At 43.8% G+C, this 15,795-nt stretch overlaps 1 protein-coding gene across 1 annotated transcript in view; it reads left to right on the forward strand.

Annotated features, from left to right (window-relative positions):
• The window catches only part of CYTH4 (cytohesin 4), a 38,518-nt gene extending 23,930 nt beyond the window's left edge, over positions 1-14,588 (forward strand). The window contains exons 8-13 of the mRNA XM_081211135.1: positions 779-927; positions 5,662-5,773; positions 6,751-6,827; positions 7,416-7,487; positions 12,532-12,686; positions 14,051-14,588. Of these exons, the coding sequence (XP_081067261.1) occupies positions 779-927; positions 5,662-5,773; positions 6,751-6,827; positions 7,416-7,487; positions 12,532-12,686; positions 14,051-14,123 (638 nt within the window). The 3' untranslated portion in view covers positions 14,124-14,588. The remainder of the gene's footprint in view (positions 1-778; positions 928-5,661; positions 5,774-6,750; positions 6,828-7,415; positions 7,488-12,531; positions 12,687-14,050) is intronic.
• The last annotated feature ends 1,207 nt before the right edge of the window (positions 14,589-15,795 follow it).

A 15,795-nucleotide genomic window follows, 5' to 3' on the forward strand; every position in this document is an offset into this window, starting at 1 on the left:
AATTTTTAGGTGCTTTCTTGGGGTAGAGTGGGAGAAAGTTCTATAGAGATTTGGGGAGGGGGCTGCTTGGTTCTGCCAGGTAATGAGGCTAGTCGGAAGGCGTGGATAGAGCCTCACGTCACTTCTCAGTAGAACCACAGTCCCTTTGCAGTGATGCAACACAACACAATGTCTCTGAAGACATTCTAGGAAGTGGGCCAGGCAGGAAGCTGTGGAGAGAGCCCTGTGCTGCTGTGAAAAGCATGGGGCTTTAAAAGAAAAAGAAAAATCAAGGAAAAATTAAAAATCCTTGGTTACCTTGTAAAGCTAAATAAGGCCAGTTTGGATTTCTTCCTGGAGGATTTGAAAAAAAATTCTTACCCCTCCAGTTTTTTGCAAGAGTCAAATTTCCATAAATGTGTTCTTTTTCTTACTACTATGTGTACATAAAAATGCAAGAGCTGGCCTGTAGCCCATCTAGTCCATCATTCTGCTCCCACAGAGGCCAACCATTTGCCTGTGGGAAATCACCGATAGCCTTATCCTTCATGAATCTGATGGACCCTCTTTTAAAGCCATCCAAATTGATAGCTATCACTGCCTCCTATTTCAGGATAATCATAGATAACGGCAACTGAATATGAACACTGAGCTTAGGAAGCAAGTCTGTCGTATTCAACTGCATCTACCCAATCTAAAGATTCTCTTTGAAGCTTGCCACAATGCCTATTCTTCGAGCTTCCTAGAAATCATAGGCTTTAGGCACACCACTCACTCGCTTGTTTCCTTTCTTTGGCAGACACCTGCTATATCCTCTCTTTCTCCGTCATAATGCTGAACACCAGCCTGCACAACCCCAACGTCAATGACAAACCTCCCTTTGAGAGGTTTGTGTCCATGAACAGAGGCATCAATGATGGAGGGGACCTTCAGGAACCACTTCTGCGGGTAAGAGAGCTCTGTGCTTCTCTCTGCTTTTCCTGCTAGTTGGAAGTGGAAAGAGAGATCTTCAAGAATGGTTGAAGAGCCCACATATTCACCTGTGCCATCTAGTTCTGGCCATATTACCCAGAAATCCTCAGGAACAATGACTTCAGAGTTTTCGCTTCTCTCTTCTCAGAAGTTGGGTTCTCTCACTAGTGGTATTGTAAGTGAGGCCAGGCAGTAGATATTTGGCAGTGACCTAGTGACACCAGCAGCCAAATTAGCCTCTGTCCATTCTGGAAAGGGCCTGAGAGATGCAAATATTTCTTTGGGATTGAAAGGTGCATTGCAGTGAGAAGCAAAGGAGGAAGGGTAGACAGGAACTGCCTTGTTATAAACCACTTTCTTACAACAAGCAATGTATAAATTTTATAAAATAGATGAAGAAACTGAACTGTGGGAAATCCAAATAAGAAAGGCGGAATAAAAATCTTGGACAAACTAGTTATGATTTTGGGTGAAAAATGATAGCAGAAAAAAATATGTATACCTAGAGTTGTCATCTATTCCACACACACACACAAACACACTGGTTTTCTCCGCAGGATTTCAGGTTGGCAGGAGCAGGGACCGAGCAATGGGAGGTCACCCCGTCACAGGGATTCGAACCGCCGACCTTCTGATCAGCAAGTGCTAGGCTCTGTGGTTTAACCCACAGTGCCACCAGCGTACTAATGACACCCTCCGCCATGAGAGGAGAAAGGGATTATGCCAGAGGACATGCCCCAAATGCCAACACATGCAGTTTGAAAACTCATCAGAGACTCCAAAATAATTGTGTGTCTATCATTCTCCTCCTCCTGTGCCAGACTCCACTCTACAGCAGGCGGTTCTCAAAGCACCTCGTAATAATGAGCTCTCCAGCAGACAATTAATAGACCTGTACAGAAAGGGAGCAATACTAATTCGTAGTCGATAGCCCATCAATTTCCCAGGTGTGGCAAATTCTTCCAAAGCTTCAGAGGATGTCATGAATCATTCTTCCCTCTCCACTAGAAATATTAGCTTCCTCTACTTAGTGAAGCCCTTAATGAGCTCAGGTTTTCTGCAGTACTGACACTGACTCAGCCCATTCTCCCGGGGAAATGTTGATGGGAGTTATTTATCTGATTGCATGTGATTATTTTCACAGGCACATAATATGTGTTAACTATTACCTATATACCCTTTGCCTTAGTAGAATGCTATGTCGAATGGCTATATACAGCCATTGATCCAGTAACAAATTTGGGTGACCCAATGCCTGCCAGTTTAAAACAGGAATGGACCATCCCCAAAATGAGGTGGCAATGGTGCAAGGCTGGGGGATTCCCTAGGTTTGAAGATGTATCAAAATTTAAGAGAAAAGGGAAATATCAAAAATGGCATGACAAGGACCTGTGACCTTCTAATGCAGACATAATGCCAACACATCAACCGAGGAGGAAGGGGAAGGAAACTGGAGCAGGGGAAAAGGAAGGGTTGGGCTACGCAAGTTTCTAATAACATATAGCAAGTGTATGATGGAGGGAGAATCAGAGTTTGTGGGAGTGTTGTGTGCCAAGAAGAGGTTACATTCTCCTCCCTGCACTATAAAGCAAGGCTGCAGGAAAAAGGAGAGGACAAAGAACACATTTCTCCTTTCCCACTCTCCAAAATGCCACTCACCCTCTCACCCACTATATAGATATAAAATACTCAAAGTCAGAGCTAGCTATGATGTTTCTGGCTGCTGAGAGTAGGTGGGTTATGAGCTCTTTATGGTGTCAGTGGGCGTTATTATCTTGGAAGATGTTTAGTAGGGCCAGTTCTGGGGTGACTTCTGTTTAGTTATTTTGCATATTTCTTGTATGATTGCTGTCCAGAAGAGTTGGATTTTGGGGCATTCCCACCACATGTGGAGGGATGTGCCTGTGGAAGTGCATCCTCTCCAGCATTTTGGTGAGGTTCCTGGGCGTATTTCCGTGGTGTTAGGTACCATCTGTAAGTGAGTTTCATAGTGAGTTCTTTCCTTTTCATTGATAGGGATTTAAAGGGAGGTTTAGACCACAGTCTAGTCCATTGGGTGGGGTTAATCTCATGTACATTGAGCACTAATAATGAAACATATGTTGTAGATTTGTCCCCACATTTATTATGCTATTTTTGTGATATACAAATGACATAAGAAAACGTGGTATATTTGTTTGTATAACATTATCCTTGTTTTAAAAAGAGTCAGGGCTAGCTGCCAGCCCCAATTCTAAGCTCTATAGTGCTGGACAGTGCAACAGATAAGGGTTTTTTTTGGGGGGGGGGGGAAGGACAGGAAAACATGTTGCTCCCTCCTAAAACTTCTCTCCCCTCTAGGAGACTTGAAAAGCACTATAAGAGCTAGGAAGGGACAAGGTGAATATAAAATGGAAGACTGGTATAAAGAGGTGCGGGCAGGGTATAGCTATTAATGATAAATTAACATGTGCTATTAAGGTAAGATGAGGAATATGCGGGAGAAATGATTTTAAGGAAGGTGTTTGTATAATTTGTACTGTAAAATGGAAAGGGGTCAAACCATCGCAAGAGCTGTTGAATTTTTGGGAGGTTGGATAGTTACAGTGGAATGGTATTGGGGGTGGGGTGCACATTTGTATTCTTATTTGTTTATTATTATTATTACTTCTGACGGTTCCCTCATTGCGAGAAGTGAGGTTGCAGGGAACCAGACAGAGGGCCTTCTCGGCAGTGGCACCCGCCCTGTAGAACGCCCTCACTTCAGATGTGAAGGATATAAGTAGATACCTTACCTTTAAAAGACATCCGAAGGCAGCCCTGTTTAGGGAAGTTTTTAATATTTAATGCTGCATTGTTTTTAACACTTGATTGGAAGCCGCCCAAAGTGGCTGGGGAAACTCAGCCAGATGGGCAGGGTAAAAATAATAAATTATTATTATTATTATAAAATCAAATAGAAAATTATAGAAAAAGAAAAGCACTGTAAGCCTTGGGTCCTAAACTTTTCTAAGGGTCAGGATATACCACATCATTTTGTTGCAGGATGTGTGTTTGTGTGTGTGTGTGTGTGTGTGCACGCCCGCACGTGCACCCACATACCCCTGCCTGCCTGCCTGCACCCAGCTCTCTAAAACTTTCTTACATTTCAGTGAAATTAGTGTCCTTTTTTCATCTGTGTTTGACTTTTGAAGACTTGGGAGGTTTACCAGAAAATGCTGCTCTTACACACTTACACACACACACACACACACACACAAAATGTCCTTACCATTGGAAACATTGGAGGTGTATGATTACAGGGCAAGAGAGACCATATTCTAAGCAGGATTTGCTTTTGTCAAAGTGTGGCTCACACAGTCAGGGGAGGCTTCTCACAGTGTCCTTTATTAACTAATGCTACACAGCCCTGGACAATTTCTGCAGGAATTTTGCAATTTCTTCCAATTTCAACATAGCCTACCTATCAAAAATTATTCTGAAACACCACTCAGGGGGCTACTCTGATTTTATATAGCAACCACTGAAGTGCCCTTCATATGAAAAGATTGGATTTCCTGCTGCTGGCAGTCTGGAGGAAGTTGCAGTGACATTACATAATGTGTGACAGCATGTTCCAGTAGTCCCAGTGTCACTATTTTACTGGACAAGAAATGAGAAAATCCCCTTGTGAATGAGTCAGATGTGCATAGCTGGGACTTTATGGTCCTCCAATTTTGAAAATAAAGAAAGAAACCATTTAAAGGAAACCCACTTGCTGAGTATAGAATAGCTTATGGAAATGAAATGAAAGAGATGTTTTTTATTCTATTTGGAGACCAAGAATCAAGTTCATTATGCTTGAAAGGGAGAGAAGAGTGATGAGAGGAGGAAATGGGTTTGAGGTAGGAAGCATTGGGTACTGTGGAAACTGCTGAAATCTGGGTTGCTTCTACACTGGTCCTTTTCTCTGAAAGTATCATCCTTTGCCCTCTCACTTTTCGCATGTTTAACAAATCATTCCATGCCAGTCATTAATTATAGGTTGACCTACAGTCTATTTTTTACACCAGATTTGTGGCTGTTTTTAAATTGGAAACGCATTTGCAGTGCCATCCAGTCCCATGTGCTCTTTGGGGCTCCTGTGCCTTTAATTAAAAGCATCCTGGGGGCAGTTTCACCTCTTGATTCCTACTGAGCACAGGATTCCTGGCGAACAGCCTCTTAATTGCCCCTTGGTCTCTCTTAATCGCGCCTTATCAGTTAGTGTCCCTGCGTTGCTTATGTGCATATGAACATTTTCATTCCTTATTTCATTCATGGCCTATTAACTTTTGTGTGGAAAAATGGCACTATTCCAGTTATATAAAAACAAAAAGGAAAACACTTTGGCCAGTATTTTACTAAGTCAGAAGGAGACTTCATTGGTTTCAGAGGGTCTACTCTGAGTATGACCCACACAGGATATCTCCCTGTGAAAGGAAATAAGTGATTAAACACACAGCAGGTGGGCAGGAGGAAAGGGAAAGGGTTGAGGGAGGAACCATAGCTCAGCTAAAAGGCTCCTCAGTGCTCAGTTTGAGGGATCGGGTGGTGGGAACGATCTCTGCCCGTGATGCTGGACAACTGCTGCGTTGAATCACCATTACTAATACCACACAATCCTAGAAGGCACCAACCTCCTGTGTCCCTGTGGTGAGATGTGTGGCATTCCCCTTCAATATTTTCCTCTTTCTCCTTTTCCTGAGGCAGAGTTTGTTTGACAGCATCAAGAACGAACCATTCTCCATCCCAGAGGACGATGGGAACGACCTCACCCATACTTTCTTCAACCCCAGCCAGGAAGGCTGGCTCCTTAAACTAGGTAACATGTTTGTATTTTGCTGAAAATCTTGCTGCCGCCCCTCTACCCCAGGTTAGCCCTCCCCACCCGCCTCAGTCTCTCGGAAGGAAAACCAGCAGAGCCTTTCCTCATAAGCTCAGGACTGCAGCAAGCTGCCAGCCAGACATCCTTGTCTTGTGGTGGGGTAGCAGTGACCCCTGGTGTTCAGTTCTGCTCTGTATTCCCTAGAGATTCCCTTCTTTCAATGCACAGGCTGTCTTGAGCCTGGATGAAATAAATGATCTCCTCTGCCCTTATCCGGCTTGGTTCTTGGCCTGGATTCTTGGGGCAGGAAGGAAACGGTACCTGTGTTGCTGGAGAAATGGCCCTTTCGGAAGATGCTCAGAACACAGATGTGGGTGCAAGGATCCATTCCAGCAACACAAAGGCTGCATACATGCCATGCATCAAAAACACATTTCCTCTCCCCCCCTCCATACAGAATCCTGGGAATTGTAGTTTGCTGAAAATTGTGGCTCTCTGAGGGGTATTTGGAGGGAAGGGAAGAGGTATGCTTTAAATGTGTGTTGTGTGCACAGCCAAAGATCCAGAATAAGGTTAGCCACGCATGTTGTGACCATGAACAGTCAATGTTTTACCACCCCTAGGAAACATGGTCATTGCTTTTCTGCCATTTGCCTGCAATCTGCTATATTGTTCTGATGTGTTCTCAGAGAACACTAAGATTGCATGCACACCATACATTTAGAGGAAATTTAAAGTGCATCTTGCCCACACTGCCAAAAAGAATTGTTAAATTTGCTTGGAATTCTAGCTCTGTGAAGAATATACTAGTTTCTGGCATTCTTTGAAGAGAATGTGCTTTAAATGTTTGGTGTATGTGCAACCTAAGCCTTCTAAGATAATTCTAAACTAACTCAAGCTATAGCAAACATAGCTTAAAGATTAACCCAGTCTTAAGCATGCATTGTGTGTGTTTTTAATTCCTTTTGCACTAGGAGGCAGAGTGAAGACTTGGAAGCGCCGTTGGTTCATTCTGACGGATAACTGCCTGTACTATTTTGAATACACCACGGTAAGAGTTGTGTCCCTTCCATTAAAAAACCCCGCAAACTTTATCTGAAAGATGTATCCTCAGAGAATGTGAGGGACATTTTAGTGTGGTGCAGGGGTTAGAGTACTGGTCCGGGACCTGGGAGATCAGGGTTCAAATAACCTGGACCAGTCAATGTCTCTCAGTCCAACCAGCCTCACAGGGTTGCTGTGAGGAAATAAAAGATAGAGGGGGAACCATGTATGACAACCTGAACTTCTTGTATGAATAGGGGGATAGAAATATGGTGATAAAAACATACATAGAACAGGGTGCTCTTTTATTTATTATAATTATATACCACCTTGGTCTTCAAGGTAGTATACTTGGTTCTCCCAATTTAATCCTCACAAGAACCTTGTGAGGCAGGTTAGGCTGATGGTGAGTGACTGGCCCAAGATCACCCAGTGGGCTTCATGGCTGAGTAGGGATTCAAACCCTGGTCTCCTTGGTCATAATGCCAACCTTGTTCGCCAGCCCAGGGTCAGCGGGCAGCTGCTAGCACTAACTTCCTAGGTACTGCCTGCACATTGGGAAGGTAACTCATCTCTGATTTGAATTTTTTTCCAGGACAAGGAGCCGCTGGGGATTATTCCACTGGAAAATCTATCTGTTCGAAAAGTAGATGACCCGAAGAAACGAGTAAGTCACTGCTACTAACTGTGACCAGTGGTTATCATCCTTTCCTTAGACACAACAAATATTTTTTCTTCCCCAGTTCAGTAGATTTGCTGTAGCTTGAAACTCCAGACCAACAAGGCCTCTACTTCTGGTTCTTTGGTTGTAAACTAGATGGTCCAAGCAGAGTCCACAATAAAATGTCTTGTGGATAGCTCTTTTTTAAAAAACAAACAAAACAAAAACCCTTTATTATACTTCAGATAACAAAAAGTAAACATAAAACCATCCAGAACATTACATTACATGTAATACATACCTTACATACCTACACATCCTACGTGTATCCCACAAATATTAGATTTCCAACTCTTCTCTTTGTGTTTCATGTGGATAGCTCTTGTTTAGGACTCCAGACATCAAGTGGTCCCCCCTCCCAGATTTTCCATTTGCTTTTCTACTTCAACCGTCAGTCAACCTGCCATGCTAACTGAGCATTGCTCGGTCCTTAGTGAGCTGTTTCTTTCCCCCACTGAGGATTCTTTCACCTATATTTACTTTGTAGTTCTACAGACTTTGGGGTTCCTCTGGGTTTGCTGATCTCTCTGTCTTGTGCGTGGATGATACCATATTGGGCACATAATGATACTTCATTAACAAGACCCAGTGAAAATATGTTACTACTAATTGGTGTCTGTAAAGCCAGCAAAACACAGGTTCCGCCAAGCTTCACTGCATGACCAACCAGGTTCCATCTGACTCTCCTGTGATGCACTAGATTCCCCCAGCCTCTGCTCTGGCTTCACCTTCATCCACACCCAAGTTCCAATACTTTTGAAGTTCAAAAACAACAGCCTTGTTGAGGATAGTTCTTGGAATTCCCAATGGCAAGGAAGTGGATAGAATTAGATTTGGTAGTCTAGCTTCCCTCCTCTTCTTTTCCTCCACCTCCACCTTTGCTTACATCAAAAGATCCATCGTAAATTTCCATGGAACACCAAAATCCAAGTCATCCAATACGTATGTTATGCAGCAAGCCTGTACCAACTTAGCCAAGAGTAAGGCTCATTAAATACAGTGGGATTTACTCCTGAGTCAGCATGCATTGTAAATAATTTTCATCTCTAAAACTTTGTGGGGTCTTTTTTTTTAAAAAAAGTAATGAATTAAGGACCATGTGCTTTTCAATCATACATGTGCGTTGGCATTCAGAACACCATAAAGTGGGAGACAACTTGCTGCTTGCTGAGTAACTGGTGTAATTCTCTTCCCTCCCAACCCACTCCATAAAGGACTAGGACAGCCTTCCCCAACCTGGTGCCCTCTATACATTTTGGACTACAGCTCCCATCAGCCCCAGCCAGCATGACCAATCACCAGGGACTATAGAAGTTGCAGTCCAAAACACCTGGAGGGTACCAGTGTCATAGCTCCTCTCCAACTCCCATTGCCAAGCAACAGGGTGCAGAAATGGGTGGAATCAGGTAGGAGGTGAGACTGATACACTTGCCTCAAAGTCAAATCCGCATGCGAAGTCCTGTCCATTCTGAGGCTCAGGCAAACAGCAATCCAAATTGTCAGATAATCCAGAGGTCACAGAATGCAAGCGGTCATGAAGTGAAAGGTCCAAATGGAAGCAGCAAGGTAGGGCTGGGAACCACAGACATTGTTTCCAGCATCTGACTGCTGCCCAAAGTCCTGTTTAAGAAGGCTGAAGCTGCCTGGTTCTCCTCTGTGTCCTTGAAGGCTGACTAGCTGCAGGTGGAACCACTCCACCTTCTCTCCCTTCAGGCTGCTGTTCAGTAGGGGAAGTTGAGTCCTGGCCCATCGCAACCAGATTAGGGTTTTTCGAATAAAGAAAGTGAAAATTTCAGAGAAGTGGACTGGGGTATCCTTAAGAACTTGACCAGCAAAAACCCCTTCCTTTAGCATCTGCCCCTCTTGCTTCTACACACCATTTGTTTCCTCCACAAATTACCGGGGAAAACCAAGTGCATTTTGTAGAATGCTTAACATGTATGAAAATGCACCAAGAGGGAAGGTGAGCAGAACCCTTGGGGTTCTCAAAAGCTCATTTTGGAGCATCATGGTACATTGAAAGAGGCACCTGAAACCCTCCAATTACTTTTGCATGTCAGTACCTTCCGAGATGGATAGCAGCGGGAGCAATACACCTGTCTTTAAAAAGAACATTGAGTAGCAGCGCTTTGTTACTGGTGTCTCGGCTAATCAAGATCTTGAGGGAGCCCACCCCTTAGCGGTGTCTGTCAAGGAGATCTCATCTGAAAGTTACACTGAGGAGGGGGAAACGGGTGCCAGATCAAAACGGACGATTTCTGCCAATAGCTTCTCCCTGAGATTGGAGTGCATGCATTCAGCAGATTACTTGATAGCTTAACTAGGAGTGTACTTGAGAGATGGGAGGTGGGAGTTAGAATTCTTCTGACAGGATCTTACAAAAGCTACATGGTGCCACACCAGGAAAAACACCATAGAAGGCAAAAGCAGTCAGGCAGTTCTACAAAGCTGCTGCCAAATCACCCAACTTTCTGCATCTCTTTGGGACACAGAGCAGCCCGGGTTGGTGGTCCTTGCCCAAGGATACAGGAATCAAAATGCCCTTCAAGTGGGCAGCTGCCTATGAGCGCAAAGAGATTCCTAGTCTGCAAGTTGCTTTTCATTAGAAAGCTGACAGTAAGGCTGCCGAATGTAATCTTATTATATGCACTAACTTAGTAATAATCCTTATAGTACTCACAAGTAAAAATGCACAGGATTGGGCTACCCAGGAGTAACTGCTATAAGGGTCCATCTAAGTGCCCCACAAAGGACTGCAGTTTAGTGGTGGAGCAGCTGCTTTCCATGCAGAAGGTCCCAGATTCATTTCTGAGCATCTCAAAGTAGAGCTCGGGATTCCTGTCTGAAAACCTGGAGTACCACCCTCAACCAGTGTGGGCAATGCTGAGTAGATGGGTCAGTGGTCTGGCTTGATTTAAGCTTCCTATGTTGCTGTGTTCTAATGCAATGGTTCCCAAGCTTTTTCTTGCCCTGGACCACTTGAAAATTGCCGAGGGTCTTGGCTTAATTATTCTCCCACATGTTGCTTAGAAATTGTAATATGATAGATGCTGAAGTATTTTAATGGAATTTTAGTGAAACACAACAAGAGCTCAAAGAAGCAATAAACATAGAATTAAAAATCAGTATTAATATTTTAATACTTCTTTCCCTTTCTTGAGACCTCCCCTTGTCTTGTCACCAGCCATGACTTCATTCCGCTGAGGAAGGCAGAGCTTTCCCCCCATCCTATCAAATTCCAGTCTGCCCCACTCACCTTCCAGGAGAGCCATTGAGTTCTAAGAATGACGGAGCAGCCACCACACTCACAATTCTTCACACAAACACACACTGCTCTTCACACACATGTAGCTGTGCCTCTTTGCAGAGTTACTTCCCTAGGCCACCTGAAGGAAGCTCATGGACCACCGATGGTCTACAGACCACACTTTGGGAACCGCTTCTCTAATCTGTAACAACGTACATCTACATCCCCACTTTTTCTTTTATGAAGTCAGAAAGAGGATTTGTTGTACTCAAGTTATTCGTAGCTCTTTTGTTACAAAATGTTTGACAAATGAAATTCTTTGAAGGAAAGATTACGGATGCAAGGGGTTATTGGCACACGGAAAGACAAAATTTATACCTTCATTTCCCAAGATGCAATGGGGTGTTTTTCACGCCCCACCTACCTGTAACTATTCTTTTTTTAAAAAAGAGACAAAGCTGCACATTACACATTAAGCCAGCCTTGGTAGCTCTCCAGATGTTGCCCTGCAGTTCCTCTCATCCCTGATGAGAGATGGGCTCCATTTCTTGCCTGTGCTGGCTTCATACTCGTGGTTTTTGTCACACTGGCTTGGATGACTCCAAATCAAAGTTTGCATTTTCTCTCAAAAATACATTATGTATACAAAAAATATTTACATACCACTATTTGTTGAAAAAAATAATAGTACAATAATAGTTTACATAACAGTACATAAAACCATACAGTGAAAACCATACGAAAAGGTTAAAATCAGAAAACAGCAAACTCTTGTGGAAAGACATATTCTTAATAGCCTGCAGACTTTCAAAAGTTGAGACGGAAAGCCCTGGTGGAATCTCTCTTGGCAGAGTATTTCACAGTACTGGGCCAATGGCACTAAAGGCTATTTTTTGTTGTTGTCAAATGAGCTGCACCGACTTGGTGAAAGACTAGCAATGCTCCTGCAGATGATCTCAGTGATTGAGCTGGAATATAAGGGTTCAGGCAGTTCCTAAAGTACCATGAACCTAAGTTGTTCTTGGCTTTGTAAATTAATACACAGACCTTTGACCTGGTTTGGTAGTAGATGCACAGCCAGTGAAGGTGCTTTATTAATGGCGTCATACATTTTCAACAAGATGCCCCATCAGCAGTCAAGATGCCTCATTCTGCACCAGCTAGGGCATCCTAACCAGACCCAATGGCAGCCCCACATACAGTATGCATTAGAATATGCATGTGAATATATGCATTTCTGTATGTATTTTCTCTCCAACGTGCCTTGAAAAAATAAATTTTGATATGGAGATGTGCAAGATCAGATGAATGGCTATGTTCCGATCCACAAATTTGCCCAGGGGACATGGATCGGGTCAGCTCACGCCAGAATTGGCAAAGTTCAAATCCCGCAAGTCAATAAACCGAGTAAATAAAATGGCATTCTCTGTTGCAAAGCCATCCTTCTCTAGATAAATTTCAGTCTAAGTACACAGTTGAGGAATGCAATGCGAAGTGTTTCCCCAAGGTCAAGCAGCCAGTTCTTCTCAGAAAAAGGAAATAAATCCCAAGTCCTTCACAGCGCAGTGTCGTTGCCACGGGATCACATAGAATTTCAGCATTATTGTATATGTGAAAATCTGAAGGGGGGTGCCTTTGCAGCTTTGACCTAAAGCACAGCAGAAACAGAGGCTTGCCGCATGCTGGATCTTGTAGCTTTGTTGATTTCCAGTCTCTTGATTCCCTTCCATTTTCTGTCCTTAGAATTGCTTTGAGCTCTTTAATACAAACAGCAAGGGGCAGAAAATCAAAGCCTGCAAGATGGACGGAGACGGGAAGGTGGTTGAAGGCAAACACCAGTCTTACAAGATCTCTGCACCCTCGGCGGAGGAGCGTGACCTATGGATTGACGCAATACGGTGAGAAGGAAGGCTGTCAGGGTGATGTGGCAGCATGGTGGTGCTATGAGAACAGTGGGCACAGGAGGGGAAATTGGAGGGGAGAAATACTCAGGGATAAGGCACGCCATAGTTTCCCACCAGTGCGACAATCGAGAGCCCAGTGTGGTCCTGACGGGTGGTGCACCCACGAACCCTCACAGATCTGTGCACCTACATGGCCTCATTTGATTTCTAATCTCCCATTAGCTCATAAGTAATTCATGGCAGAATGTGTGGACTGTCTCCACTGCAAAGCACAGTGTTTTGAACTGATGCAAATGGTCCGTCTGTGCCATTTGATCTATGATGCTGATTCATCTTTCGGTGCTGCAGTCACCAAGCGAGGAACACGCATCTATGATCCACCTCATTCACAGTTTGGTTCAGGATCTTTCTAAAACAAAATAACGAGACTGCCAGTTTTTAGTTATAAAAGGTGGCAAGACCAGTCAGGTGTAGACACATAGACACATACTGAATTAACCTGGTACCATACCTTTTGGGGTTTTAAAGGCCAATGCAGCATAGGTACATTGGTTAAAAACCATGTAGCCCACTTTCAGTACTGATATCTTTGCTAGCCCTGGGAAGGAGTGAGCCTTTTGCTCCATTCTATCAGCCACAACATCCTGCCTTTCCTTCTACTTTGTCCCTTAAAGTTTTGTGCTGATCACCAGGTGGCTTTGATTCTCCTATGAACAGCATCCTGCTTCCTACAGTGGCTAACCAGATGCCTCTAGGAAGCCCCTAAGCAGGGCATGAAGGCATCTGCCCTTCCATCTTGTGCATTCCCAGTGGCATATCACCCCCACTCTGAACATGGAAGACAGGGGCTGGGCCATAGTTCATAGGCAGAACATCAGCTTCACACATAGAAGGCTCCAGGTTCAATCCCCAGCATCTCCAGGCAGAGCTAGGAATGTTCCCTGCCTGAAGCCCTGGAGAGCTGCTGCCAGTCAGTGTAGACAATACTGAGCTAGATGGACCAGTGGTCTGACTTGATATGAGACATCTTCTTACCTTCTTATGAATTTCTCATGGCCTCATTTGACTATTTCCCCATAGCAGATGCCTAGGAGCCTTGTCCTGTTTATTGTCCTGCCAATAGCATTGTTCTTGACTGAAAGGTTTTTATGATGTATTCACGATTTTTAACTGTGTATTTGCAATATCTTATAAGCTGCTTAGAGGATCTCCCCCCCTTTCTAAAAAATATTAAGTGCTACATATTATTTTCTAAATAAATTAATAATGTCCTCCTGGTTCCTGTGAAGGTGATCAACATTTTGCTGGCGGCCGAGCCTTGAATATCTCCCATTTCCACCCCCTCTTTTTTATTCCAGAACCAGCATCACACAAGACCCCTTCTATGATCTGGTCGCTGCTCGTAAGAAAAAGATCGCCAGCAAGAAATGAGCTCCCCAGCCTCCATCTTGCTAATGTTTCAACCTCAAGAAAAAAAAATTGGCTTCCATGAAGTCCTTCCTGCAAAGGAACTCAAAAACACCTCCAGCTTCCTGTCCAAGGAAGGAAAATGACTGACAGGCTGATGGAGGGTCTCGTTTTCTCACTCCTGGAGTAAAAATCTAACATGACTTGAGACTGTAGCTCATTTGCCTGAACAGATAGCAGGTCCTTGCATCGCATTGAGCAGGGATTGGATGCTGATATTCATTGCTCAATGATCTGGGTCGAGGAGAATCATGGAAAGGAGCAACCTTTTCTTAAACTAACCAGCACAGCTGCCACTTATATATCAGGAAAGTCTTGTGGACGTGGATTCCTGTCTCACTTGTCATTCCATGGCCTTCCGGGTAATTGAGTTCTGCAGTATGTAATGAAAACACTCATTTGGAATAATAAGATGAAGGATAAAATTCATCTGGTGAGAGGCAATACAATGGGGTGGTGTTGCTTGTCCAGAGTAAGTCCATCTATGTTTTCAGTCTACTGAGCTTGCCGTATGGTTCTTTTGAACTTTGTCTTTTCAGGACAGAACCGCCCAGGCAGAATCAGAACCACCCAGGCAGAATCTGGCTCTAAAAGGTCAAGTAGGGAGTTGGTGGTTCCTGTGTTCTAGCTGCCTGCCCCAGCATAGGGGTGGGTTGTACGTGTCTTGTCATTTTATATTGGCCTTTTGGGAGAGCTACTGGGCTGATCGATTGAGACATTGGGGCTTTGGTCTGGGAGGCATGCATTCAAGTTCTGCCTCACCCATAACAGGAGGAGCAGACAAATTGCTCTCATTCACCCTCAGATTCTCATCTGTAAAATGGGTATAAGGGCACCTGCTGCCCTGGATTCTTATGAAATAGTACTGTGTAGAGCACTTTGTGCACTGAAAGTGCTATGTAAATTATAAATAGAAGTAATAATGAATTGCCACAGAGTGGCAATAAATAAATAAAATTCAAGCAAATGTAAAAATATATATGCCAGATGTACTTACACATGTACACATACACCGAGTAAGGGTGCAGTTTTCTACACACACACACAGGGTTAAACAGATGGAGAAATGACAACTTTTCTTTATAAATAAAAATGTGAAAAAACATTGCAGCCTCTTCTGCTCCGTTTTTGTTTTGTGTTATCAACGCCAAACAGAAGCAGTAGGAGTGCTGTGTATTTGTAGTCTTCTTTCCTTTTTCCCTTTTGATACACGCAGCCTTCTAGCTGGGGAATTCGAAGAAACCAAAACATCGGCGCAGTTTTGAAGCCAATGGTTCAAATCAGTGCAGTTTTGAAGAGGCTCAGTCCGCCGTCTTTGATTCAAAATGGCATCCAATTGGCTGCAATCTCATAAGAAAAGTTGCACAGTGAACAAGCAACTTGCCCAGATACAGAGTAATGAATCCCAGCTACATAAGTCATGTCTACTGGGAAAGGAGCTGTAGCTGAGTGGTAGGACACATGCTTTGCATGCAGAAGGTCCTGAGTTCAATTTCTGGCATCTCCCGGAAAGAGTGGAAAAGCCCTGTATCTGAAAACCCAGAGAGCTGTTACAGCAGCTTTCTAGGTCACCACCTACCTGGTTCTGAAATACTTTGATGCCACTGAAAGATGCAGACAATGTCCCCCAGTGCAT

This window comes from Podarcis bocagei, assembly GCF_964188305.1.
Source record: "Podarcis bocagei genome assembly, chromosome: 10".
NCBI lineage: Eukaryota > Metazoa > Chordata > Lepidosauria > Squamata > Lacertidae > Podarcis > Podarcis bocagei.